At 42.6% G+C, this 25,769-nt stretch overlaps 1 protein-coding gene across 3 annotated transcripts; it reads right to left on the bottom strand.

The window, feature by feature from the left end:
• Positions 1-865: 865 nt before the first annotated feature.
• On the bottom strand, positions 866-22,038 carry LOC115138138 (activated CDC42 kinase 1-like). Of its 3 annotated transcripts, none has more exons than XM_029674651.2 (15): positions 21,761-22,038; positions 15,433-15,634; positions 15,148-15,218; positions 14,563-14,748; positions 12,559-12,711; positions 12,136-12,266; positions 11,730-11,876; positions 11,383-11,509; positions 8,336-8,482; positions 6,338-6,432; positions 5,594-5,830; positions 5,185-5,255; positions 3,047-3,552; positions 2,843-2,938; positions 866-2,717 (listed from the first exon to the last, which is right to left on the bottom strand). In XM_029674651.2, exons 2-15 carry the CDS (start codon positions 15,593-15,595, stop codon positions 2,517-2,519), a joined length of 2,331 nt encoding a protein of 776 aa, XP_029530511.2. In that variant the 5' UTR covers positions 15,596-15,634; positions 21,761-22,038; the 3' UTR covers positions 866-2,516. The 3 variants fall into 3 exon arrangements, 2 of the variants coding, with proteins under 2 accessions (XP_029530511.2, XP_029530512.2); XM_029674652.2 differs by having other exon boundaries at positions 15,433-15,599; XR_010465331.1 differs by having other exon boundaries at positions 2,630-2,717; positions 2,843-2,951.
• Between the last annotated feature and the right edge of the window lie 3,731 nt (positions 22,039-25,769).

Genomic DNA, 25,769 nt, shown 5'->3' with positions numbered 1-25,769 from the left:
TCGGAAATGACACATTTCATTCCCGCTACAGCATGTCAGTGTTACGGATTGAATTGAGTCTTAGGTCTGTGATTCAATCCGATCACCTCTTTCTGGCTCTGCATCTTTTTAAAGGTAATGGTTCCGCATTTGCGGAGATCACATTAAAAATGAACGCAGAGGTCGGCTCGGAAATGAACACATCTTCCGCCGTCCAGATTGAATCCTGAACTAGGTTTTGCAAGTGACAGACGCCACTAGGCCAGTGGCCACTGAGGGTGGTTGGGATGGAGAGAGGTGCTTATGAAGCCCAGCAAAATGACAGACCTGTTAATAATTGGAGAAACAGATCCTGTGGCCTTACAGGCTTTTCGTCTCTCTCCAGTCTCCATCCACCTTTTTCCAAGTCATGGGCCTAATTACATTATGGCCCTTAGTTTCATGCCATAACTCTTAACCATTCCTAAAACGGTAGTGGCGATGTGCCAGGAGGGCCTGAAATATAACCAAGCCCTGTAGTAGACAGGAAAAAGGCCGGGACCACAAAGGGAGCAGTTACACCCCCCCCCCCCCCCCCCCGCTGGACGCATGCTGAGGTGCAGGTTAAAATAAACTCATGTCCTTCCCTAGTACTATGGATTCTCCAGCCCTATGTGACCAGCTCCTGTAAAGCTGTAGTTATAGACAGCGTAAGGAGAAGCTCACAATTCACCTTCCTCAACTAAAGCGGTTAAAGGAAGTCAAAGCAGAGAATTGACAAACACTTCCTCTGAAAGGAAATGACATCACTCTGTAGATCATCTTTTGATTCTTACAACATCCCAACTCTCTTGACTGGGTGTAAATTGAGGGGCATGAGTCACATGTACACATCACTAGCGCCATGCACAATTTGTATCAACATTTTATTCAACAAATATAATCAATGCTAATACAATACAGTGCCTTGCAAAAGTGTTCAGACCACTTGAATTTCTTCATTTTATTGGGGTAAAGTGGGATTCAAATGGATTTAATTGTAATTTCTTTGTCAACAATCTACACAAAATTCTCTTAAATGAGGACGTAAAATATATATTTTAATGATAAATCAAATATTCATAACTAAAATAGAGTTGTTGCATACGTATTCAGCCTCTTTGTTTAGGAAAGCCTAAATTAGTTCAGGAGTAAATTTGGCTTAACAAATCACATGGATTTGTTTCATTACTAACTCTTTCTCCGTCCCCCGTACACACATTTGTAAAGTCAAGTATTGAATATCAAGTACAGATTCAACTAAGAAGCTTTTCGAAAGAATCAAAGAAGGATAATGAAAGTGGGCAACAATAACAAATCAGACATTGCATAGCTCTTTCATCATGGTCAAGTGAATTGTTATGCTGTGGATTATGTATTAAACCACCCAGACATAAAAAATTGTCATCCTGAACTGAGCTGCAGGACAGGAATGAAACTGCTGTGTTGCCATGGGCTACAGAGTTCAATGGCAGTGATGGTAGCAACACTATTGTAGTTAAAATAATAACAAGGCACTAAAGTAACACTGCAAAAAAAACATAGCAAAGGAATACACTTTTTGGCTGAAATGCAAAGTCTTGTTTGGGGCAAATACAACATCACGGAGTAACTGCCTCCTTATTTACAAGCATGGTGGTGCCTGCATCATGTTATGGGTATGCTTCCCTTTAGAAAATATTGGGGATTTTTTCAGGATAAAAAAAACGGGATGGAGCCAAGCACAGGCAAAATCATAGAGGAAAACCTGCTTCAGTCTGCTTTCCACCAGAGACTATGAGAGGAATTCACTTTTCAGCAGGATAATAACCTAAAACACAAGGCCAAATCTACACTGGAGCTGCTTACCAAGAAGACAGTGAATGTACATGAGTGGCCAAGTTTTGACTTAAATCTGCTTAAATGGCAATACTTTAACAATGCTGTCTAGCCATGATCACCAACATCTTGACAGAGCTTGAATAATTTTTACATTAATAATGGACAAATATGAAGCTCTTATAGACTTATCCAAGAAGACTCACAGATGTAAGCGATGCCAAAAGGTGTTTCTAACATGTATTGAGTCAAGGACCTGAATACTTAATGCAATTACTATATTTTAGTTTTTAAAATGTTAGAATTTTTGTTTGAGTATTTTGTGTAAATTTTTGACAAAAAATAACAATTCAATCCATTTGAATCCCACTTTGTAACACAATAAAATGTGAAGAAATCCAAGGGGTCTGAATACTTTTGTAAGGCACTCTATTTACAAATTCATCATGATACACAACTACTTTTGAACAGAGAGGACGTGGCTGTCTGTCACGTCATTAAAAAAGACTAAACAGAATTGTAAAAAGGGATAAAAATTGTATTTTGGAGGACTGTAATGTCTTTGGTTCACTTCATATATATTCCATTCCTTTTTAATCAACCATCCCATCTCTTAAATTCCTCAAATAGCTCCTCAGTCCCTCTTCAATTTCGTAAATCTTTATTGTCCTCTGTTTCCAGTATCCCTCCATCCCCACCCATCATACTCCTCGTCTCTCCATGGCAGCAGGGGGTGCCTCTCTCTCTCTGTCCCTCCTCTCCCTTTCTCCTCCTCCAGTCCTCTCCTCCTGTACCATTCTGAACAGGTAGCGGCTGGCCAGCTGTAGATCCCACTGATAGCGGGACAGGATCCTTAGGCAGTCGTCACGAGAACACAGGCTCAGAGAGTGCAGCTGCTGCATCTGAGAAGGAAGGAGGGAATGAGCGAGAGCGAGGAGAGAGCACAAGGTTGGTGCATCACATTTAATATTAATATTGAAGTACATGGAAATAATACATGTATTAAGTATGAGTAATTCTGTCTAACCTTGAGTTGTTGCTGGGCCCTTATAGGGTTCCATTCATTGGAGTGAAGTGCGTTCCGAACCTCCTCATTGGTCACTCCATGCACTGCTTCCGTGACCTGACCAATCAGACTAGAGGACCTTAGAACTTCAGGCCAATCACAAAGCCTGAATTCTGTAATATGTCTAACAACTCAAGAACTAAAGATCATACATCCATTCAATACCTGGGCTATGAAGGCTTCCCTGGTGTGTTGTACTTGAGACGGGTTCCTCTCCCTCTCTCGTTCCCTCACCACCCACTCCTTTTCTTGATTCCTCTCCTTATCCCCATAGTCATCCAGTGCTGGTTTGGACCATGCCATGTGGGCCATTTTGCCCAGGTCGCTGCCCCCCATGGTCTGCTGCAGCTGGGGCTGGGGTGGCTGTAGCATCTGCTGCTGAGGATTCTTTTGAGGTTGTGGAGGCCACAAGGAACCTGGGGATGGATTTACAGGCCTCCGATCTCGGAACAAGGCCACCTGGGGAATCTTGACGCGTTTAAGGTTGGGCGGGAGCGGTCGAGGTGGGGGGTTGATGCTGGCCTCGCTGAACCGATGGGGATCCTGCTGCACCACAACGCTGCGGGCAACCATGGCGTTGGGGAGGGGTCCACGACGGGGGTTCACCTTGACCCCTCCTAAGGTCCTGCTCTGAGGATCACTCAGGACAGACTCCAGACTCCTGGTCATACCTGGGGACAGATGGATAGTTCTATTAAACATACAGTACCAGTCAAAAGTTTGGACACACCTACTTTATTTTACTATTTAAACATTGTGAAATAATAGTGAAGACATCAAAGTGATGAAATAAAACAAATGCAATCATGTAGTAACCACAAAAGTGTCAAACAAATCAAAATATATTTGAGATTCTTCAAAGTAGCTAACCTTTGCATTGATCACAGCTTTGCACATGCTTGGCATTCTCTCAACCAGCTTCACCTGGAAAGCTTTTCCAACAGTCTTGAAGGAGTTCCTACATATGCTGAGCACTTGTTGGCTGCTTTTCCTTCACTCTACGGTCCAACTCAAATGATAGTCCCACTAAGCACAAACCAGATGGGATGGCGTATCGCTGCAGAATGCTGTGGAGCACCCCACACAATAACACCTGCTCCTCCATGCTTCACGGTGGGAACCACACATGCAGAGATTTCTGCTCATGTTTCTTGGCCAAAGTAAGTCTCTTCTTATTATTGGTGTCCTTCAGTAGTGGTTTCTTTGCAGAAATTTGACCATGAAGGCCTGATTCACACAGTCTCCTCTGAACAGTCGATGTTGAGATGTGTATGTTACTTTATTTGGGCTATCTTCTGTATACCACCCCTACCTTGTCACAACACAACTGATTGGCTCAAATGCATTAAGAAAAAAATCCACAAATGAACTTTGAACAAGTCACACCTGTTAATTGAAATGTATTCCAGGTAACTAACTCATGAAGCTGGTTGAGAGAATGCCAAGAGTGTGCAAAGTTGTCATCAAGACAGAGGGTGGCTAATTTGAAGAATATCAAATATATGTGTTATTTCTTGGTTTTAATGTCTTCACTATTATTCTACTGTCACGTCTCCTACCGAAGGTGGCTCCCCTTCCTGTTCGGATGGCGCTCAGCGTCACCGGCCTACTAGCTGCCACTGATCTTTTTCTACCCCTCCTTGTCTGTTTATTAGTTACACTAGTTAGTTATTTACATTAGTTATTTAGTTAGGTTAATTAGTTGGGCTATATTATCCAGCTGGCCCGTCTGCTGGGTGTGCGGGATTGTTTTATGTGTACTCGTGTACACGCCTGTAAGTCACGGTTGTTCGTGTACGTGAGTTATTCGGGATTGTTTAGTTCCCCTGTGTTTTGGGGCATTTGTTTGAGTGGCATCGTTTTCACCTGTGTGGTGAATAAAGTATAGCGCTACTCTGAACTCTCTGTTTCCTGCGTCTGACTTCTTCCTCTACTACACCCCAGGCATTACATCTACAATGTAGAAATAGTAAAAAATTAAAACCATTGAATGGGTTTTGACTGGTACTGTATACAGTATATGTATTTTGTACAAAATAACTACAGTGTACAGCATGTTGAGGGTGGTTTTCACTATGTGATATAAAACTTGTGACCCTCTGCTCTTGAGGCTAGTACACTACGAAGGGTACCAAAGGTCTATACAATTAGAAGAGCTGTAATGTGCCCAATTAGCTACAGAATGCTACCCACAAGACAATTATATGTATGGATTGAATATTAGCTAATATTATTTGGAGAACATGTTAGTATCAGTCATATAATAATCAAACAAAGAGTATATAACTTATTGAAGTTGGTACCTGACATTTTCTGTAAATTGGAGCCGCCCTCTCTCTCTCTATTTGCTGGGCTTCTTCTCCAGTTTACTCTCCTGAAAAGGTCAGAGGTCAGCTAAAAACACAGTATACAAACAAACATGGGTCAGGGTTGTACACTGACAATATCAAAGGTTCAAGGCATTCATCTTACTTACTCTGCAAGATTTGTTTACCACCAATAGTGGGCCACCAACAAAGATGCAAACAAATGCAGTTTTTACTTGATTTCTATCGATATATGACAACGGATATCTGTAATGCTAAACAAGACAAGGCAACAATGTGGCATTAATGACAGCAAAAATAGTCAGGAGCCCAGGCTAGCATATAGCATGATGATGCTCAACAGCTATATATCAAAGAATCATCAAAAAGTGGAAACTTGACTGACTCGTCGAGGCATTCCGGCGTGCCCCAGTTACGGTCGGGGTGGGTCTCACTCTGCCCCGTGTGCTGCAGACTGCCCTTCAGGGGGGCCGGAATGAGGCTCGATGCAGCGACGGGGGCTGTGGTGAGAAGAGCAGGGGCGCTGCTGGGGGCGGAGAGGGAGGGAGCAGCCAGGCTCGGGGGGAACCAGCCCACTATCAAGGTCCTTTGGTTCTGGCCCTTCCACTCACACAGCTCCAGACTACAGGAGGGGAACCATACAGTCAAATCATATAAGCCACATATAAGCCACATGTAGATATACAGTAAGCGAAATAAAAAACACATGGATACAATTTAAATGGTCACATTAAGAAAAGGCAATCATACAATTCCAACAAATGACATAACAGTTTATTGATGACTTCGAACTACATATTCACAAAAAAATGTACTCTCTATAAACGATGATAAAACTCTCTTATAAACTGTCTTGACATCCTTTTACATAGGACTCTCTGAAAACTTTAGCAAACTTGAGTCAGATCTTCAAATCTTTTATTCTTGGCATCTGACTTGAAGGCCTTAGACCACCCCTCTCAAGAATGACCACAAGGTGGCAAAAATGTGAGGATTAGGGTTAACAGTCAATGCAACGGAATTCCGGTTTAAAAGTTTCGCTCTTTGAAGCAATATGTCTAAGTTTAACAATTAACCTCTGTTTCTTCCGATCTCTTTTCTCCATCTCCCCATCCTTCTTCTCTCTTACCTATGGTCTATGATGGTCACTAGGTCGTTGGACAGGAGGGCGAGTTTTCCAGGTTCCACAAAGTCCCGTACAGCACACACTTCCAAAGGCTGAGCCTGGATAGAGAGGGAAGAGGGGAGAGGAAACCATTTTATGCCACTGTCTCGCAGTCCAACCGCCTTTATTTTGGTCACTGGCCATATTGACTCTTAAATGCTAATGTGAACATGCTTGGGAGCCACTTGATTAGAGTGTATTATGTGAGTATAATGCAAATGTGAGCATACATTTATACATATATAATAAATGTACAGTACCAGTCCAAAGTTTGGATACACCTACTCATTCAAGGGTTTTTCTTTATTTTTACTATTTTCTACATTGTAGAAAATTAAATAACACATATGGAATCATGTAGTAACCAAAAAAGTGTTAAACAAATCAAAATATATTTTATATATAAGATTCTTCAAATAGCCACCTTTTGCCTTGATGACAGCTTTGCACACTCTTGGCATTCTCTCAACCAGCTTCATGAGGTAGTCACCTGGAATGAATTTCAATTAACAGGTGTGCCTTGTTAAAAGCTCATTTGTGGAATTTCTTTCCTTCTTCATGCGTTTTGTTTGAGCTAATCAGTTGTGTTGTGACAAGGTAGGGGTGGTATACAGAAGATAACCCTATTTGGTAAAAGACCAAGTCCATATTATGGCAAGAACAGCTCAAATAAGCAAAGAGAAATGACAGTCCATCATTATTTTAAGACATGAAGGTTAGTCAATATGGAACATTTCAAGAACTTTGAAAGTTTCTTCAAGTGCAGTCGCAAAAAGTTAATTAGTTACCAGCCTCAGAAATTGCTGCTGAAATAAATTCTTCACAGAGTTCAAGTAACTGACACATCTCAAAATCAACTGTTCAGAGGAGACTGTGTGAATCAGGTCGTCATGGTCGAATTGCTGCAACAACAAAAAAAACACTACAAAAGGACATCAATAAGAAGAAGAGACTTGCTTGGGTCAAGAAACATGAGCAATGGACATTAGACCAGTGGAAATTTGTCCTTTGGCCTGAAGTCCAAATGGGAGATTTTTGGTTCCAATCGCCATGTCTTTGTGAGATGCGGTGTGGGTGAACGGATGATCTCCGTGTGTTGCGGTTGGAACCAAAATCTCAAATTCGGACTCATCAGACCAAAGGACAGATTTCCACTGGTCTAATGTCCATTGCTTGTGTTTCTTGGCCCAAGCAAGTCTCTTCTTCTTATTGGTGTCCTTTAGTCGTGGTTTCTTTCCAGCAATTCGACCATAAAGGCCTGATTCACTTAGTCTCCTCTGAACAGTTGATGTTGAGATGTCTGTTACTTAAACTCTGTGAAGCTTTTAATTGGGCTGCAATTTCTGAGGTGCTGGTAACTCTAATGAACTTATCCTCTGCAGCAGAGGTAACTCTGGGTCTTCCTTTCCTGTGGCGGTCCTCATGAGAGCCAGTTTCATCATAGCGCTTGATGGTTTTTGCGACTGCACTTGAAGAAACTTTCAAAGTTCTTGAAACATCCCGTATTGACTGACCTTCTTGTCTTAAAGTAATAATGGACTGTTGTTTCTCTTTGCTTATTTGAGCTGTTCTTACCATAGTATGGACTTGGTCTTTTACCAAATAGTATACCACCCCTACCTTGTCACACACAACTGATTGGCTCAAACCCATTAAGAAGGAAAGAAATTCCACAAATGAACTTTTACGGCACACCTCATGAAGCTGGTTGAGAGAATGCCAAGCGTGTGCAAAGCTGTCATCAAGACAAAGGGTGGTTACTTTGAAGAATCTAAAATATATTTTTATTTGTTTAACACTTTTTTTGGTTACATGATTGCATATGTGTTATTTTCATAGTTTTGATGTCTTCACTATTATTCTACAATGTTGACAATAGTACAAATAAAGAAAAACCCTTGAATGAGTAGGTGTGTCCAAACTTTTGACTGGTACTGTACATATAAATATTTACAGTGTTACCTCTGCGACCAGGGTGGTGAGCTGGGAGAAGGTGGGTCGGTTGGAGGGGGTGCAGGCCCAACACTTTCTCATCACAGAGTAGAGTTCCTGAGGACAGTCAGGGGGTCTCTCCATACGCAGTCCCTCCAGCTCCACACGCCAGAGGATCTGAGAGAAAAAAAAAGAGTGGGGAACGTTTAATGACAAAGACATTGCATTGTTGTGATATTGAAGATGTTTGTGGACACACACACACACACACACACACACACACAATATTGAATATTTGATTTGGTACAAAGGGCTCAAATATTTCAGAGGTCGTACAAATGCTTAGAGCCTTGTGTCCTTTTGAGTCATGGTTCAACTTCAAGTGCTCTACCTACAAGGTGTACCTGATAAATCTAACTCATTAGCTCTCGTTACAAACGCTCATTATTTAATTCCCCTTATAAGTTCTTTGGAGCGTTAATGTTTCCCATATACTGTATCTAGTAATTCATTTATCCTAAATGTATATATTGTTATTTTCCTCTTTTGCCAGTATCATCTCCTGGAAACCAATTCCATGAACAGCAGCACTTAAGAAGAGCTCCTCCTTAAATTATAATTTTTGTAAAAATGTGTACAGTTGAGTTATTTTAGTGCATTGCTGTGTTCTCCCCATCTAGAGGAATTGGAAGATACTTTTTTGTGTGGAAATAGGTTTGAGAGGTTTTGAGAGATTGATCGACTTGGTTCTTGCAGGACTCATCTGCTGAATCATCAGGCAACACAAGGAAATAATGGGATAGGGGAACAATAAACCCAACAAGGACGACAACAAGAATTAGGACATGGACAAACAAACACAAAACCAACAGAGGGAGAAAGACGAAGGTTTTCTGAGGGATTTCTGGAGGATGGTTCAGGCCTTGAGGGAAGCAAGCATTCAGACGAACAAACAAACAAGCAAAAGAACACTTGGAAAGGAGGTGGAAACATTCTGAACATTGAGAGCGTATCTTAATTTCTGTGTAATGTGTTGTGTCATTGCAAAACACATTTAATATCTTTATTTGTATTATTCATAAAAGTGCATTGTTTAAAAAGTGCATTTACCTATAGGTGCATTATTTAAACAAGTGCTTTCATCAAGAGACACATCACATCATTCTAGAGCATAGTGCATTGTTTAGAGGTCACCGTGTAGAAGAAGATGGATGTCTTCTCTAAGCATTGTTTCAGACACATTGCCATCACGTACCCTGAAAATGTTCCAAGTGAGTCAGAAAAAAAGATATTCAAATCCCTAGAGACTCCGAGGGCAGACTTCATCCTAAAAGTGAATCAAGGAAATAAAAGTAGGCCTTCTGTTCTACACGGATGATCCCAATGCTTGGCACACAGTTAACTCCTCATTGATTGATTTCATTCTTACTAATAACCCCCATAAATATTTGTCTAGTGGAGTATTTGCATATGATCTCAGTGATCATTGTCCCATAGCATGTATTACAGATATGAAACAAAAAAATACTAATCTTATATATATATATATATATATATACACACAAGTACAGAGTTCCAAACCGCCTCTGGAAGCAACATCAGCACAAGAGCTGTTCATCGGGAGCTTCATGAAATGGGTTTCCATGACCGAGCAGCTGCACACAAGCCTAAGATCACCATGCACAATGCCAAGCGTCGGCTGGAGTGGTGTAAACCTCACCTCCATTGGACTCTGGAGCATTGGAAACGCGTTCTCTGGAGTAATGAATCACGCTTCACCATCTGGCATGATGCCAGGAGAACCCTACCTGCCTGAATGCATAGTACCAACTGTTAAGTTTGCTGGAGGAGAAATAATGGTCTGGGGTTGTTTTCATGGTTCAGGCTAGGCCTCTCAGTTCAAGTGAAGGGAAATCATTACGCTACAGCTGTCACGAGTCCGACCGAGGGTGGCTTCCCTTCCCGGTCGGGTGGCGCTCGGCGGTCGTCGTAGCCGGCCTATTAGCTGCCACTGATTGTTTTTCCTCCCCCTCCTTGTATGTTTATTGTTAGCACCTGTTCGTGAATGATTAGTTGGGCTTTATTAGACAGCCGGCCCGCCTGTTTCTTTGTGCGGGATTAATTATTGTTCTGTAGTAGAGAAACGTGTTTGTTCCTGGTCGTGTATTTCGGTTGTACTATTTTCGTCCCCCGTGTTTGGGGCAGTTTGGTTGTGAGCACCCTGGGTTGCGTTTGTGCATTAAAGAGCACAGCATTGCACTCTCTGTTTCCTGCGTCTGACTCCACACCCACGACACCCGGAGCGTTACAACAGCATACAATTGCTTTCTAGACGAATCTGTGGCAACAGTTTGGGGGAAGGCCTTTTCCTGTTTCAGCATGACAATGCCCTCGTGCACAAAGCGAGGTCCATACAGAAATGGCTTGTCAGGATCGGCGTGGAAGAACATTTACTGGCCTGCACAGCGCCCTGACCTCAACCCCCTCGAACACCTTTGGGATGAATTGGAACGCAGACTGCGAGCCAGGCCTAATTGCAATACATCAGTGCCTGACCTCACTAATGCTCTTGTGGCTGAAAGGAAGCAAGACCCCGCAGCAATGCTTCAACAGCTAGTGGAAAGTCTTCCCAGAAGAGTGGAGGCTGTTATACCAGCAAAGGGGGACCAACTCCATATTAATGCCCATGATTTTGGAATGAGATGTTCGATGAACAGGTATCCACATACTTTTGGTCATGTTGTATAGATCTAACCCTGGGTTTTCTTCTGAGTTATCTGAGCTCATTCAGATGAGAAATCAGGCCTGGGCCAAAGCAAGGAAAACTGACTCTGTAGTGGACTGGCAATCTGTCAGCCAATTGAGAAACAGATGTGCTCTCTCGATTAAGAAAGCTAAATCAAGCTACTTTTTAAGCTCTATCTCTGACTCTGCTTCTAAATTTGGAAAACAGTAAATGCTCGTAGATTTTGGAAAACCCCAGCGGTGGCTGTGTACAAATTCCTCTTCTTTCCTGCCTAAGCAAGTTCTGTCTGACTCTGGCATCATAACAATGTGTACAGTGTGTCTACACATACCTGTCTGCCAGATAGCCCCCGCCAAGGCTCCTCACAGTAGGTGAACATCTCCCAGAGAATGACCCCAAACATCCACACGTCAGAGGAGTGGGTGAAAGAGCCCACACGCAGACTCTCTGGGGCACACCTGGAGGGAGCGTGGGAGGAGAGATATGGAGAAAAAAGAGACCGAGCGAGAGAGAGAGATGGAATTACTACAAACTGCCAATCATTTACCAAAGAAAATTCCATAGTAGTGATATCTCCCTTCTCCACACCGGCTTCCATTCGGTCACACTGTTAAACAATCAATGACTGATCAATGATATATCCCCCCACAAACACCCTGATGTTCTCCTTCAGCTCACCAGGCAAAGGGGATACGTCTGTGGGCCGTCATCACGTAGTGGTCTGTCTCCTGGCTCAGGCCCCTCATCAGACCAAAGTCCCCAATCTTCACCATCTCCCTGGAGGCCAGCAGAACGTTCCGGGCAGCCAGGTCCCTATGGATGAACCTGGGGGAGATATAACACAGGCCCACTATACCGGCTGCAACCAGGAATGGTTCTGCATTTTCATTGGCTAGAAGTGTCTTCCTTCCGCCTCTGCTGAAATTTCATTGGCATTACGGAAATTCCAGTCAATTGAGGATAAAATATATGCATGAAATTGGTTCGAGGAATTGTTGACGTTTAGGGTTACAGTGAAGTTAGTGGCTAAAATTGCATATTTGGTCGTAGTCTGTCTGTAGAGTGGGACTGTTTCGTGCCTCACCTGCGACCCTCCAGGTACTCCATACCTGCTGCTATCTGGGTGGCGAAGAGCCAGAGACGTGCCAGGGGGTACTCGTGCTGGCGAGAGCGCAGCATGTCATACAGGGACCCCAGACAGGCCAACTCTGTCACCTGGGAGGAGGAGAATAGGGTTTTAAAGTCACTTCTTTACACTACATTTTCCCTCCAATTCCCTGAGTGAATTCTGCGATAAACATAACATCTGAATGACCATTCAATGTTTATTTAAATTTGCATGCCTGTATTTCAATAGCAATTCTACCAATTAGAATATTAGCATATGCAAAGGCCCATGCATGAAAGGATTACAATGCAGAGACAGGATTACAATGCAGAAATAGGAATAATACTAAATATGTTTTATACTCCACCTTTAAGAGGATAGAGAGAATGGCACTCTCACCATCTTGAGGGGCTGTGTGAGCACCACTCCGTAGAGGCGGATGATGTTGGGGTGGTCAAGAGACTGCATGGTGGTCACCTCCTGGAGAAAGTCTGTCATGGTGTCTGTCTGTCTGGAAAGGCTACTTTTCAGAGACTTCACTGCCACCGGCAGCTGTCATGGCAACAGAAAGAAGAAGGGGAAGGATGGATGAGTTAGGTGTACTGATTAATGCCATTTGGGAAAGATTGTAATGCAATTTAAATTGATTGGGAATATACAGCGCATTCGGAAAGTATTCAGACCCCTTGACTTTTTCCATATTATGTTTTGTTACAGCCTTATTCTAAAATGGGTTTAAAAAAACAAATCCACTCATCAATGTACACACAATACCCCATAACGCCAAAGCAAGAACAGGTTTTTAGAAATGTTTGCTAATTTACAAAAGATAAATAAACTGAAATATCACATTTACATTCGTTTTCAGACCCTTTACTCAGTCCTTTGTTGATGCACCTTTGACAGTGATTACAGCCTCAAGTCCTCTTGGGTATGATGCTACAAGCTTGGCACACTTGTACTTGGGGAGTTTATCCCATTCTTCTCTGCAGATCCTCTCAAGCTCTGTCAGGTTGGATGGGGAGAGTCGCTGCACAGCTATTTTCAGGTCTCTCCAGAGATGTTCGATCGGGTTCAAGTCCGGGCTCTGGCTGGGCCACTCAAGGACATTTAGAGACTTGTCACATAGCCACTCCTGCGGTGTCTTGGCTCTGTGCTTAGGGTCATTGTCCTGTTGGAAGGTGAACCTTCGCCCCAGTCTGTGGTCCTGAGCGCTCTGGAGCAGGTTTTCATCAAGAATCTCTCTGTACTATGCTCCGTTCATCTTTCCATTGATTCTGACTAGTCTGCAACTCCCTCCCGCTGAAAAACATCCCCTCAGCATGATGCTGCCACCACCATGCTTCACCGTAGTGATGGTGCCACGTTTCCTACAGACGTGACTCTTTGCATTCAGGCCAAAGAGCTTAACCTCAGTTTCATCAGACCAGAGAATCTTGTTTCTCATGGACTGAGAGTCCTTTAGGTGCCTTTTGGCAAACTCCAAGTGGGCTGATATGTTCCTTTTACTGAGGAGTGGCTTCTGTCTGGCCACTCTACCATAAAGGCCTGATTGATGGAGTGCTGCAGAGATGGTTGTCCTTCTGGAAGGTTCTCCCATTTCCACAGAGGAACTGGAGCTCTGTCATCCAACCATCAGGTTCTTGGTCACCTCCCTGACCAAGGCCCTTCTCCCCAGATTGCTCAGTTTGGCTGAGCAGACAGCTCTAGGAAGAGTCTTGGAATGATGGAGGCCACTGTGTTCTTGGAGACCTTCAATGCTGCAGACAATTTTTGATACCCTTCCCCAGATCTGTGCCTCGACACAATCCTGTCTTGGAGCTCTACGGACAATTCCTTCGACCTCATATGGCTTGGTTGTTGCTCTGACATGCACTGTCAACTGTGGAACCTTATATAGACAGGTGTGTGCCTTTCCAAATCATGTCCAATCAATTGAATTTACCATAAGTGGACTCCACTGGAAATAAGATGCACCTGAGCTCAATTTCGAGTCTCTTAGAAAAGAGTCTGAATACTTATGTAAAAATTGTATTTTTACATTTATTTTTAATAAATGTACAAACAATTCTAAAAACCTGTTTTCGCTTTGTCATTATGGGGTATTGTGTGTAGATTGATGAGGGGGAAAAAAGTGTTTAATCCATTTTAGAATAAGGCTGTAAACTAACAAAATGTGGAAAAGGGGGAGGGGTATGAATACTTCACGAATGCACTGTACTTCAATGCAAATTATTTTTTATTTCTGTTATGCAATTTCTATTGATCTTTTTGAAGGTACAGTATCTTGCCCTGTGACTTTCTAAACTGTCAACCTAGCTCTGCCTTTTACTGTTGGTGAGTAAAATAAAAGTTAAATACTGTCTCACCAGAAGCAACATACATTTGAACAAATCCACTCACCACTCTCCCAGTGGGGGTCTGCCACTCTCCTCTCTTCACCACACCGAAGGAGCCCGTTCCCAGCTTCTCCCCCAGAGTCAGCTCATCGTCCTGGATCAGACAGGTGAGGGCCCGCCCCCCTTTCTCCTGGCCCGACCCCCCGCTGCCCCATTGATCACCCCCCTCCGGACCACACCCACTGATAGCCTGGGGGACCAACAGATCAACATGAGTGACATGTGAGCATTCCAATTATTATGTTGTGTCAATCAGTAATGTCTGGTACTTATTTCAAAGAACTCACCACTACCTTGTAACAAATGGTATATAATAGTAAATTGCATTCTGGAGGGACTTGAGAGATGTTTAACCTTTCTTTAACTAGGCAAGTCAGTTAAGATCAAATTCTTATTTACAATGACGGCCTACACCAGCCAAACCCAGACGACACTGGGCCATTTGTGCTCTGCCCTATAGGACTCCCAATTACAGCCGGTTGTGATACAACCTGGATTCAAACCAGGGTGTCTGTAGTGATGTCTCAAGCACTGAGATGCAGTACCTGAGACCACTGCGCCACTCGGGAGCCCCATGTAAAGGTCTTACCTTGGCCATCCACGATTTGGGCCTCACGCTGATCTTGAAGTTTTTCACAGCCTCCCATAATCTTCTCTGTCCTACACGTAGACAAATATTCGATATAAAATATATGGCCATACAACATACAAACAAGGGTTACACTTCACATGAATACCCTCTTCATAAGGGCATTTATAATCCCATGTGAACTATTCATAGGGGAACAACATAGGGGCTTTTCATATGAAGTGTTACCAAAAATAGCTATAGAAGAATTTTTAAAAAGGACAACAATAACCACAGTGTGCTGACCTGGTTTGCTGATGCCAATCTGTTCGAGGTCAGACTCTTTAACGTAGGCGAAATGCTCTACGCGGGTGATGTTGAGGCTGTCCCGGACACGCAGGTAAAACCTCTCCAACTGGACCTCGGCCAGGAGGTGGTACAGCCACTGAGTGTCCTGTTCCATCAGCATGACCCTGTGGGTCACCACAGCACTAGGCAAACTGGCGAACTAGGGACCCCCATTATATATTAGCAAAAACAATTGTTTTCACGTCTTGTCTTATCATCAGGTGGATGATAATGACAAGGAGAAGTAATCATAGTTTTAAAATGAATAGATTGGGTACGTAGTTTTTCATTATTCTGACCTCTCCACATTGCATTTGGAAGAGGAAGTGTAAACTTTCTAGCTAATCAGCCGTTAGAGTTAACTCCAAACACATTTTTGCTAAAAGCAGCTGTTTAGCTGATTTAATTAACAAAGGTTAGCAATGTGTTGGCTAACATTTACAGTTGAAGTCTGAAGTTTATATACACTTAGGTTGGAGTCATTAAAACTCATTTTTCAACCACTCCACAAATGTATTGTTTACAAACTATAGTTTTGGGATGTCGGTTAGGACATCTACTTTGTGCATGATATAAGTCATTTTTCCAACAATTGTTTACAGACAGGTTATTTCACTTATACAGTGCCTTGCGAAAGTATTCGACCCCCTTGAACTTTGCGACCTTTTGCCACATTTCAGGCTTCAAACATAAAGATATAAAACTGTATTTTTTGTGAAGAATCACAACAAGTGGGACACAATCATGAAGTGGAACGACATTTATTGGATATTTCAAACTTTTTTAACAAATCAAAAACTGAAAAATTGGGCGTGCAAAATTATTCAGCCCCTTTACTTTCAGTGCAGCAAACTCTCTCCAGAAGTTCAGTGAGGATCTCTGAATGATCCAATGTTGACCTAAATGACTAATGATGATAAATACAATCCACCTGTGTGTAATCAAGTCTCCGTATAAATGCACCTGCACTGTGATAGTCTCAGAGGTCCGTTAAAAGCGCAGAGAGCATCATGAAGAACAAGGAACACACCAGTCCAGTCATGACCAGTGATAACCTCAAGGGAGGATCCATTTCAAGTCAATTACAAGAAACAGCGCCATGAGCATTGCCTTGTTGCTTTTTCCCAGCAGATGCACCAATTGAATATGCATAATTTAATTGAGAATTCACTCATGTTGTTCAGTGGCGGGACATTAGAGGAAGTCGAAGAGCTGTTACCAAAGGAGGCAGTACCTTTTCCGAGTTGCAATTTAATAACGAGGCAGCCTGTTTTACGGTAACTAGCTATGTTCCCAGTTCACACACAGGCCTCTTGTCATCTCATATCATTGTCTGTCTGTGGACTTCCGCTTCAGGGAATTGGCGCCATAAAACAGCCAGAGTTATCAGTGGAGAGAAGGGTGAGTCAGAGGCCTACATTCCTGTGTCAAGTACTCTGGCAAACTCTAACCAGTTCTCACATATACAGTTGAAGTCGGAAGTTTACATACACCTTAGCCAAATACATTTAAACTCAGTTTTTCACAATTCCTGACGTTTAATCCAAATGCCTTTGACACGCACTGTCAACTGTGGAACCTTATTTTGACAGGTGTATGCCTTTCCAAATCATGTCCAATCAATTGAATTTACCACAGGTGTACTCCAATCAAGTTGTAGAAACATCTCAAGGATGATCAATGGAAACAAGATGCACCTGAGCTCAATTTCGAGTCTCTTTAATCCATTTCAGAATAAGGCTGTAATGTAACAAAATGTGGAAAAAGTCAAGGGGTCTGAATACTTTCCAAAGCCACTGTACACTGAGTATGTTCACAGACAGACAATGCGAACCACCACATTTTATCATGGAAAGGTGACTGGGAATATGGCTGAATACAAACAGTGTAGTTATTCCCTCCGCAAGGCAATCAAACAAGCAAAATGTCAGTATAGAACAAAGTGGAGTCACAATTCAATAGCTCAGACACGAGACGTATGTGGCAGGGTCTACAGACACTCACGGACTGAAAAAGGAAAACCAGCCATGTCACGGACACCGGCGTCTTACTTCCAGACAAACTAAAAACTTTCTTTGCCTGCTTTGAGGATAATACAGTACCACCGACGCGGCCCACTACCAAGGACTGTGGGCTCTCCTTCTCCGTGACCGACGTAAGTAAGGCATGCTGCCGGCAAGGGCTGCCGGCCCAGACGGCATCCCTAGCAGCGTCCTCAGAGCATGCACAGACCAGCTGACTGGTGTGTTTACGGACATATTTAATCTCTCCCTATCCCAGTCTGCTGTCCCCACTTGCTTCAAGATGGCCAGCATTGTTCCTGTACCCAAGAATGTAAAGGTAGCTGAACTAAATTACTATCGCCCCGTAGCATTCACTTCTGTCATCATGAAGTGCTTTGAGCGACTAGTCAAGGATCATATCACCTCCACCTTACCTGTCACCTTTGACCCACTTCAATTTGCTTACCACCCCCCTAGGTCCACAGACATTGCAATCGCCATCACACTGCACACTGCCCTATCCCATCTGGACAAGAGGAATACTTATGTAAGAATGCTGTTCACTGACTAAAGCTCAGCATTCAACACCATAGTACCCTCCAAGCTCATCATTAAGCTTGAGGCCCTGGGTCGCAACCCCGCCCTGTGCAACTTGGTCCTGGACTTGCTGACGGGCCACCCCCAGGTGGCGAAGGTAGGAAACAGCATCTCCACTTCGCTGATCCTCAGCACTGGGGCCCCACAATGGTGCATGCTCAGCCCCCTCCTGTACTCCCTGTTCACCCACGACTGCGTGGCCATGCACGCCTCCAACTCATTGATCAAGTTTGCAGTCGATACAGTAGTAGTAGGCTTGATTACCAACAACGACGAGACAGCCTACAGGAAGGAGGTGAGGGCTCTGGGAGTGTGGTGTCAGGAAAATAATCTCTCACTCAACGTCAACAAAACAAAGGAGATGGTTGATGCACAATTGAGAGCATCCTGTCAGGCTGTATCACCGCCTGGTACGGCAACAGCACCGCCCACAACCGCAGGGCTCTCCAGAGGGTGGTGCGGTCTGCACAATGCATCCACGGGGGCAAACTACTTGCCTTCCAGGACACCTACAGCACCTGATGTCACAGAAAGGCCAAAAAGATCATCAAGGACAACAAACACCGGAGCCACTGCCTGTTCACCCGCAACCATCCAGAAGGCGAGGTCAGTACAGATGCATCAAAGCCGGGACCGAGAGACAGCTTCTATCAGCTTCTATCTCAAGGCCATCAGACTGTTAAACAGACATCATAAGCACAAAGAGGCTGCTGCCTACATACAGACTTGAAATCATTGGCCACTTTAATAAATGGAACACTAGTCACTATAATTAATAATGCCACTTTAATAATGTTTACATATCTTGCATTACTCATCTCATATGTACAGTATATATTGTATTTTATACTATCCATTGCATCTTAGCCTGTCATTGCTCATCCATATATTTATATATTCTTATACCATTCCTTTACTTAGATTTGTGTGTATTAAGTATTTGTTGTGGAATTGTTAGGTATTACTTGTTAGATATTGCTGCACTGTCGGATCTAGAAGCACAAGCATCAACATAATACACACGCAATAACATCTGCTAACCATGTGTATGTGACCAATCAAATTGGATTTGATTCTATTTGAGACAGACACATTGATGCAGCCTGAGGTGCAAGGGGCTAGCCCGGACAAGCACTTTCTCATGTCCAAATAGATTCCCAAAGACAACTCCCAAACCCGCACCCAAATATCACGTCAGAGACACTCCATGGAGCAATTCTGTAGTAAAGACATGTGTGCAACCAAACACTGAGGTCATTTCTCACGCACGTCCCATTGTTTTAAATGCCCAGTACATTCAAAAACTAGATGTTTCTGTTTTTTTTTATACAGTATTTTACCACACTATGAGGTTGGAATAATACTGTTAAATTGTTTTTAAAAAATATGATAACGCCCTTTTAGTGTAAGAGCTGTTTGCAAAGACCGCCTGAAATTTCAACCTGTCACCAGGCGGTAAATTAGTTAATAGACCAATAAGAAAGAGAGTTCCAAACCGTTCTGCCAAGAACAGCTAGTTTTCAGTTTTCCCCTCCCCACTCAGACCACTCCCAGACAGTCCGAACAATATTCTTGCTTGAGAAATATATCTTTGCTAAGAAGCCTTTTTTGTCTCTTGTTGACCATTTTAACTGAAAACAATCATAGTAAGGTACCCATAAATTGTTATCCAGAAATGTTACACAGAAATGATTTGATATGAGATTTTCTTTTAAACAACTGCTTTTAGGGTCATTTCGCTTTATGTACACGTGTATACATTTGAACCCGCTCAGCTACTGAATAATTTTGGGTGGTAACTAACCTAATGTAGCAGGCATAAAATAAATGCCTAGATCCACTACATACTGGTTTTGACAAGAAAAAAAAATGTTTTGGTGACTGACTATTGTGGATTGGTCTCTATCTGTTTCATTTCAACCAGAACCTTACAACCTCTGGGTCACAGACCGAGAATTCCAATTGAAGTTCAGCTTATGAACCTTGAGAACATAATTCTCCTAACAGTAACTGTAGACGTCTAAAAACCCACTGGACACATTATCCTTGATAAGCAGGGTGTCTAATAAAAACAGTTCATAATGACACAATAAACTTGTATAACGTCTCCTTACAGAGAAAGGCTCTTGTAACAGAGAATGCATGGACTAACTGACTGACCCAACCAGTACTGTCACCAATCAGTCAACAAAAAAGCTTCCTGGAAGTTGAATAATTATTTCAGGTATACATGATGTCCTGAATATGCACTGTAACACCAAACTCTCTCAGCCATGACATAACTTTTCCCCTTAGTTAAATAAGTATTTGTTCATAAATCCAAATTCATGCCTAAATTGAGAAGAAAAACACTCAAAAGCTATACACTAATTCTTTGTCAAAAGGAGTTTATCCTGAGCTCGCTGGTACAGATGTAGGATCTTAATTCGATCACGCTGTTGCAAGAGAACTTTCGTGAAATGCAGGAAATGTAAAACTTGTAGTTTATTTGAGAAAAAGGCATCAAACACAGGGAATTTCCATGCAAAAGGCCCAATGAGCACTAACACGAAGTTTATGGGAGCACATCAAATTTGGTGTCAAATGAAAGCTAAGAGTATATATTCATGACACATTAAGGCATATATCAAATGTTTCAACCATGTTCCAACCTAAACATTTTGAATATAAGCAAAGGCTTTGATTTCTGGTCAAACAGGTGGAAAAGAGGTCTTAGAAAACATCTAGTAGAGAAAGTGTTGAAAGGTATTATAAATACATCAAAACACAGTAATGTTGATGTAAAGACCCCTGCCAACTAATATCAACATGTAGACCCACCAAATAGTTATAGTGTTTTTACTGATACAAATTTGGTTTAGGATTTATTAAGTGATTAAAACACTTCATAATTTTACTAAATCGGACCTCATTTGAATAACAGCCACTGTGTAAAATAATAAAACCGAGGGAGATTTGATCCCTTCTGTTACCAAACTTTACATCTGCACTGTTTTTCAAGTAAATGTGTTTTTGTAAAATGTTCAGTGGAAATTGTTAAAATTAGTCCCTGTGCATAGAGTTCTTTGGTTTCTTTAACTTTGCAATACAAGTATTTTGTTTTGCATACTTTTAAAAGAGAAAAATAGGAGTCATTCTGTTATCGTGGAATTGCCACCTGTAGGTCTATATAAAATTAGAGTATTGCACAATTGTAATCTATTAGGTCGGCATTAAAATGATTATCCATTTCTCAACTTAGAACAAAAGGCTCTGAATGATCTGGTTCATGCACTCAAAAGTACGCCTTGGAGCTTACTGAAGCACGTTCAAGAACAATGAAGCCTTTCTCTAATATTCTTTTTATTTGATTCATTCTTGCCCATCAAAATCTCATTGCCATATTTTCTCATATGAGTTAGCTATCCATAAAAGTAACTCTTTAATTTGTTACACAGGATTTAATATTAAATCAGTAAAAGGGGAGGGCAGAACAGTCCCCAATAATTGATCAATCATTGAAAGTAGACCTACAGGTGTTGACCTATGTGTTATTTAACACAACATAGTCTACTGTAGTTGTGGGATGCCATGGCTTTGTCTTTTAGAATAAAGACTGTGGACTTATTGTATAAGGCAAGGCTGCTATATGGTGGGGCAAATTGATACCGAAGTTCAGTCAACGTAGATAAACTCTAAATACTAACCGTCAATAAAATGGCCCACGGTCCACCAGGGCCACGATCTTGCTTATTTATGAACCCAGCTTTCGGATATGCTACAACAAATCAAGGTATTCCCAATAGGATCGTTAGACCTAGGCCTACGGATAATCCACATCACGTGCCATACTGTTTTTCTTCATTTCGTAAATAAATGATTATATTTTTGATTTTTTAAGTTTGTCGGTTTAATCTCATAGCAAAATATCCTCTCTTCAACTGGTGTTGAAACTTTAGCAACAGCATTCAGTGTTTTTTTTGGCTACCTGTCCACATTGCTCTCTCCGCCTCTTCCTAGTATTTTCACTCCACCCCTTTTCAATTTCCACCTGTGCAACAATTGCCTAGCCACCTGCCTACACATAAAATAATTGTTATTTCACAAAAATATATTACACATAATGCGGTGCAAGCGCACAATAATTCAAATTATATGGGCATTAATAATCATACATTGTCATATCATGTATGTGGTATAATATTTTCTACTTGGTTGACCAAAACTTTAATCTGATTCAACTTCCCTTTTATGTCTGTTTTCACATGATTATATGTCTTGTTTGGTTTATGCCGAAATGCGCCAGTAGCAATGAGTTTCTTTCACTCTCTTAACCATACCTGTCTGCTCCTGCATAACCAGTCTGACTAGATTTATGCCTCTCGCATAACCTCTGATTTGAATGTAAACCCAGACAGCAATACAGTGGAGTGCCCCCTCCTTGCACCTTGTACTTCCTGGTACTGGTGGTACAGTACCTCCCAGTCACCTCGCTCCCTCTCGCTATACACAACACACTAGAAAGGGCATGGAGATCCATTCAAAAGACCTTTCAAATAGGAGTGCTAGTCAAAGAAGCCGTTTCCATTTCAAAAACAGTGTAAACGCGTTTTATTTCATGCCAATAACATATGGATATTGGCCAAGAGGATATTGTATAATTATATTCAAATCAAAGTTTATTTGTCACGTGCCCCGAATACAGTGAAATGCTTTCTTACAGGCTCTAACCAACAGTGCAAAAAAGGTATTAGGTGAACAATAGGTAAGTAAAGAAATAAAACAACAGTAAAAAGACAGGCTATATACAGTAGCGAGGCTATAAAAGTAGTGAGGCTACATACAGACACCGGTTAGTCAGGCTGATTGAGGTAGTATGTACATGTAGATATGGTTAAAGTGACTATGCATATATGATGAACAGAGAGCAGCAGTAGCATAAAAGAGGGGTTGGCGGGTGGCGGCAACACAATGCAGATAGCCCTGTTAGCCACTGTGCGGGAGCACTGGTTGGTCGGCCCAATTGAGGTAGTATGTACATGAATGTATAGTTAAAGTGACTATGCATATATGATAAACAGAGAATAGCAGCAGCGTAAAAAAATAGGGGTGGGGGGAGGCACAATGCAAATAGTCCGGGTAGCCATTGGATTACCTGTTCAGGAGTATTATGGCTTTGGGGTAAAAACTGTTGAGAAGCCTTTTTGTCCTAGACTTGGCACTCCGGTACCGCTTGTCATGCGGTAGTAGAGAGAACAGTCTATGACTGAGGTGGCTGGGGTATTTGACAATTTTTAGGGCCTTCCTCTGACACCGCCTGGTGTAGAGGTCCTGAATAGCAGGCAGCTTAGCCCCAGTGATGTACTGGGCCGTACGCAGTACCATCTGTAGTGCCTTGCAGTCAGAGGCCGAGCAATTGCTGTACCAGGCAGTGATGCAACCAGTCAGGAGGCTCTCGATGTTGCAGCTGTAGAACCTTTTGAGGATCTCAGGACCCATGACAAATCTTTTTAGTTTCCTGAGGGGGAATAGGCTTTGTCGTGCCCTCTTCACGACTGTCTTGGTGTGTTTGGACCATTCTAGCTTGTTGTTGATGTGGACACCAAATAACTTGAAGCTCTCAACCTGCTCCACTACAGCCCCGTCGATGAGAATGGGGGCATGCTCCTTTTCCTGTAGTCCACAATCATCTCCTTAGTCTTGGTTATGTTGAGGGATAGGTTGTTATTCTGGCACCACCCGGCCAGGTCTCCTCCTCCCTATAGGCTGTCTAGTCGTTGTCGGTGAACAGTCCTACCACTGTTGTGTCGTCTGCAAACTTAATGATGGTGTTGGAGTCGTGCCTGGCCGTGCAGTCGTGGGTGAACAGGGAGTACAGGAGGGGACTGAGCACGCACCCTTGGGGAGCTCCAGCGTTGAGGATCAGCGTGGCAGATGTGTTGCTACCTACCCTTAACACCTGGGGGCGGCCCATCAGGAAGTTCAGGATCGAGTTGCAGAGGGAGGTGTTTAGTCCCAGGATCCTTAGCTTAGTGATGAGCTTTGAGGGTACTATGGTGTTGAATGCTGAGCTGTAGTCAATGAATAGCATTCTCACATAGGTGTTCCTTTTGTCCAGGTGGGAAAGGGCAGTGTGGAGTGCAATAGAGATTGCATCATCTCTGGATCTGTTTGGGCGGTATGCAAATTGGAGTGGGTCTAGGGTTTCTGGGATAATGGTGTTGATGTGAGCCATTACCAACCTTTCAAAGCACTTCATGGCTACGGACGTGAGTGCTACGGGCCTGTAGTCATTTAGGCAGGTTGTCTTTGTGTTCTTGGGCACAGGGACTATGGTGGTCTGCTTGAAACATGTTGGTATTACAGACTCAATCAGGGACATGTTGAAAATATCAGTGAAGACACCTGCCAGTTGGTCAGCACATGCCCGGAGCACACGTCCTGGTAATCTGTCTGGCTTGCAGCCTTGTATATGTTGACCTGTTTAAAGGTCTTACTCACGTCGGCTACGGGGGGAGCGTCCGGACTAGCTGATGCTCTCATGCATGCCTCAGTGTTGCTTTCCTCAAAGCGAGCATAGAAGTGGTTTAGCTCGTCTGGTAGGCTCATGTCACTGGGCATCTCGCGGCTGTGCCTCCCTTTGTAGTCTGTAATAGTTTGCAAGCCCTGCCACATAAGACGAACGTCGGAGGCGGTGTAGTGTGATTCAATCTTAGCCCTGTATTGACGCCTATTTGATTGTTTGTCACAGGGCATAGCAGGATTTCTTGTAAGCTTATGTAACGGATGTGAAACGGCTAGCTTAGTTAGCGGTGTGCGCTAAATAGCGTTTCAATCGGTGACGTCACTTGCTCTGAGACCTTGAAGAAGTAGTTCCCCTTGCTCTGCAAGGGCCGCGGCTTTTGTGGAGCGATGGGTAACGATGCTTCGTGGGTGACTGTTGTTGATGTGTGCAGAGGGTCCCTGGTTCGCGCCCGGGTATGGGCGAGGGGACGGTCTAAAGTTATACTGTTACACTTAGGATATTTACTCATTTAAAATGAATTGTTATGGTGAAAATAAATAATTGCAATATCAGATTTTGAGTCATTTGTTTTGTAGGAGTAATGCATTGCTAATGTACTATTAATTCACCAAGTGGATTGAGAAAGATAAGGACCCAATAATAGTGTACCAAGTTGCGATGGAATATTTTGTTTATGAATCTAGAGGATGAGTATGTGGAAGTGTTGTAGTACTCGAGACCGAGACAGTCCAGCCAAGACTAAAAAAAACGTATAATTATCAGGCTCTGTTCAGTCAACGCATAAAACCAACCTTTATTTTGACAGGTAGTCCTGCTGAGACCATGGTCTCTTTCACAAATGAATCCTGTATCAGACATACACATCAATACATATCAATACACGATATGTAAAACACAATCATATAAAACAAACACATTTTTAAGTAAAAGGGTCCTCTATCAGCCTTCTGAATTACATTTACATTTACATTTAAGTCATTTAGCAGACGCTCTTATCCAGAGCGACTTACAAATTGGTGCGTTCACCTTAAGACATCCAGTGGAACAGCCACTTTACAATAGTGCATCTAAATATTTTAAGGGGGTGAGAAGGATTACTTTATCCTATCCTAGGTATTCCTGAAAGAGGTGGGGTTTCAGGTGTCTCCGGAAGGTGGTGATTGACTCCGCTGTCCTGGCGTCGTGAGGGA

The sequence above is a fragment of the Oncorhynchus nerka genome, linkage group LG12 (genome assembly GCF_034236695.1).
Source record: "Oncorhynchus nerka isolate Pitt River linkage group LG12, Oner_Uvic_2.0, whole genome shotgun sequence".
Lineage (NCBI taxonomy): Eukaryota > Metazoa > Chordata > Actinopteri > Salmoniformes > Salmonidae > Oncorhynchus > Oncorhynchus nerka.
This window is presented reverse-complemented; position numbering and strand designations above follow the sequence as displayed.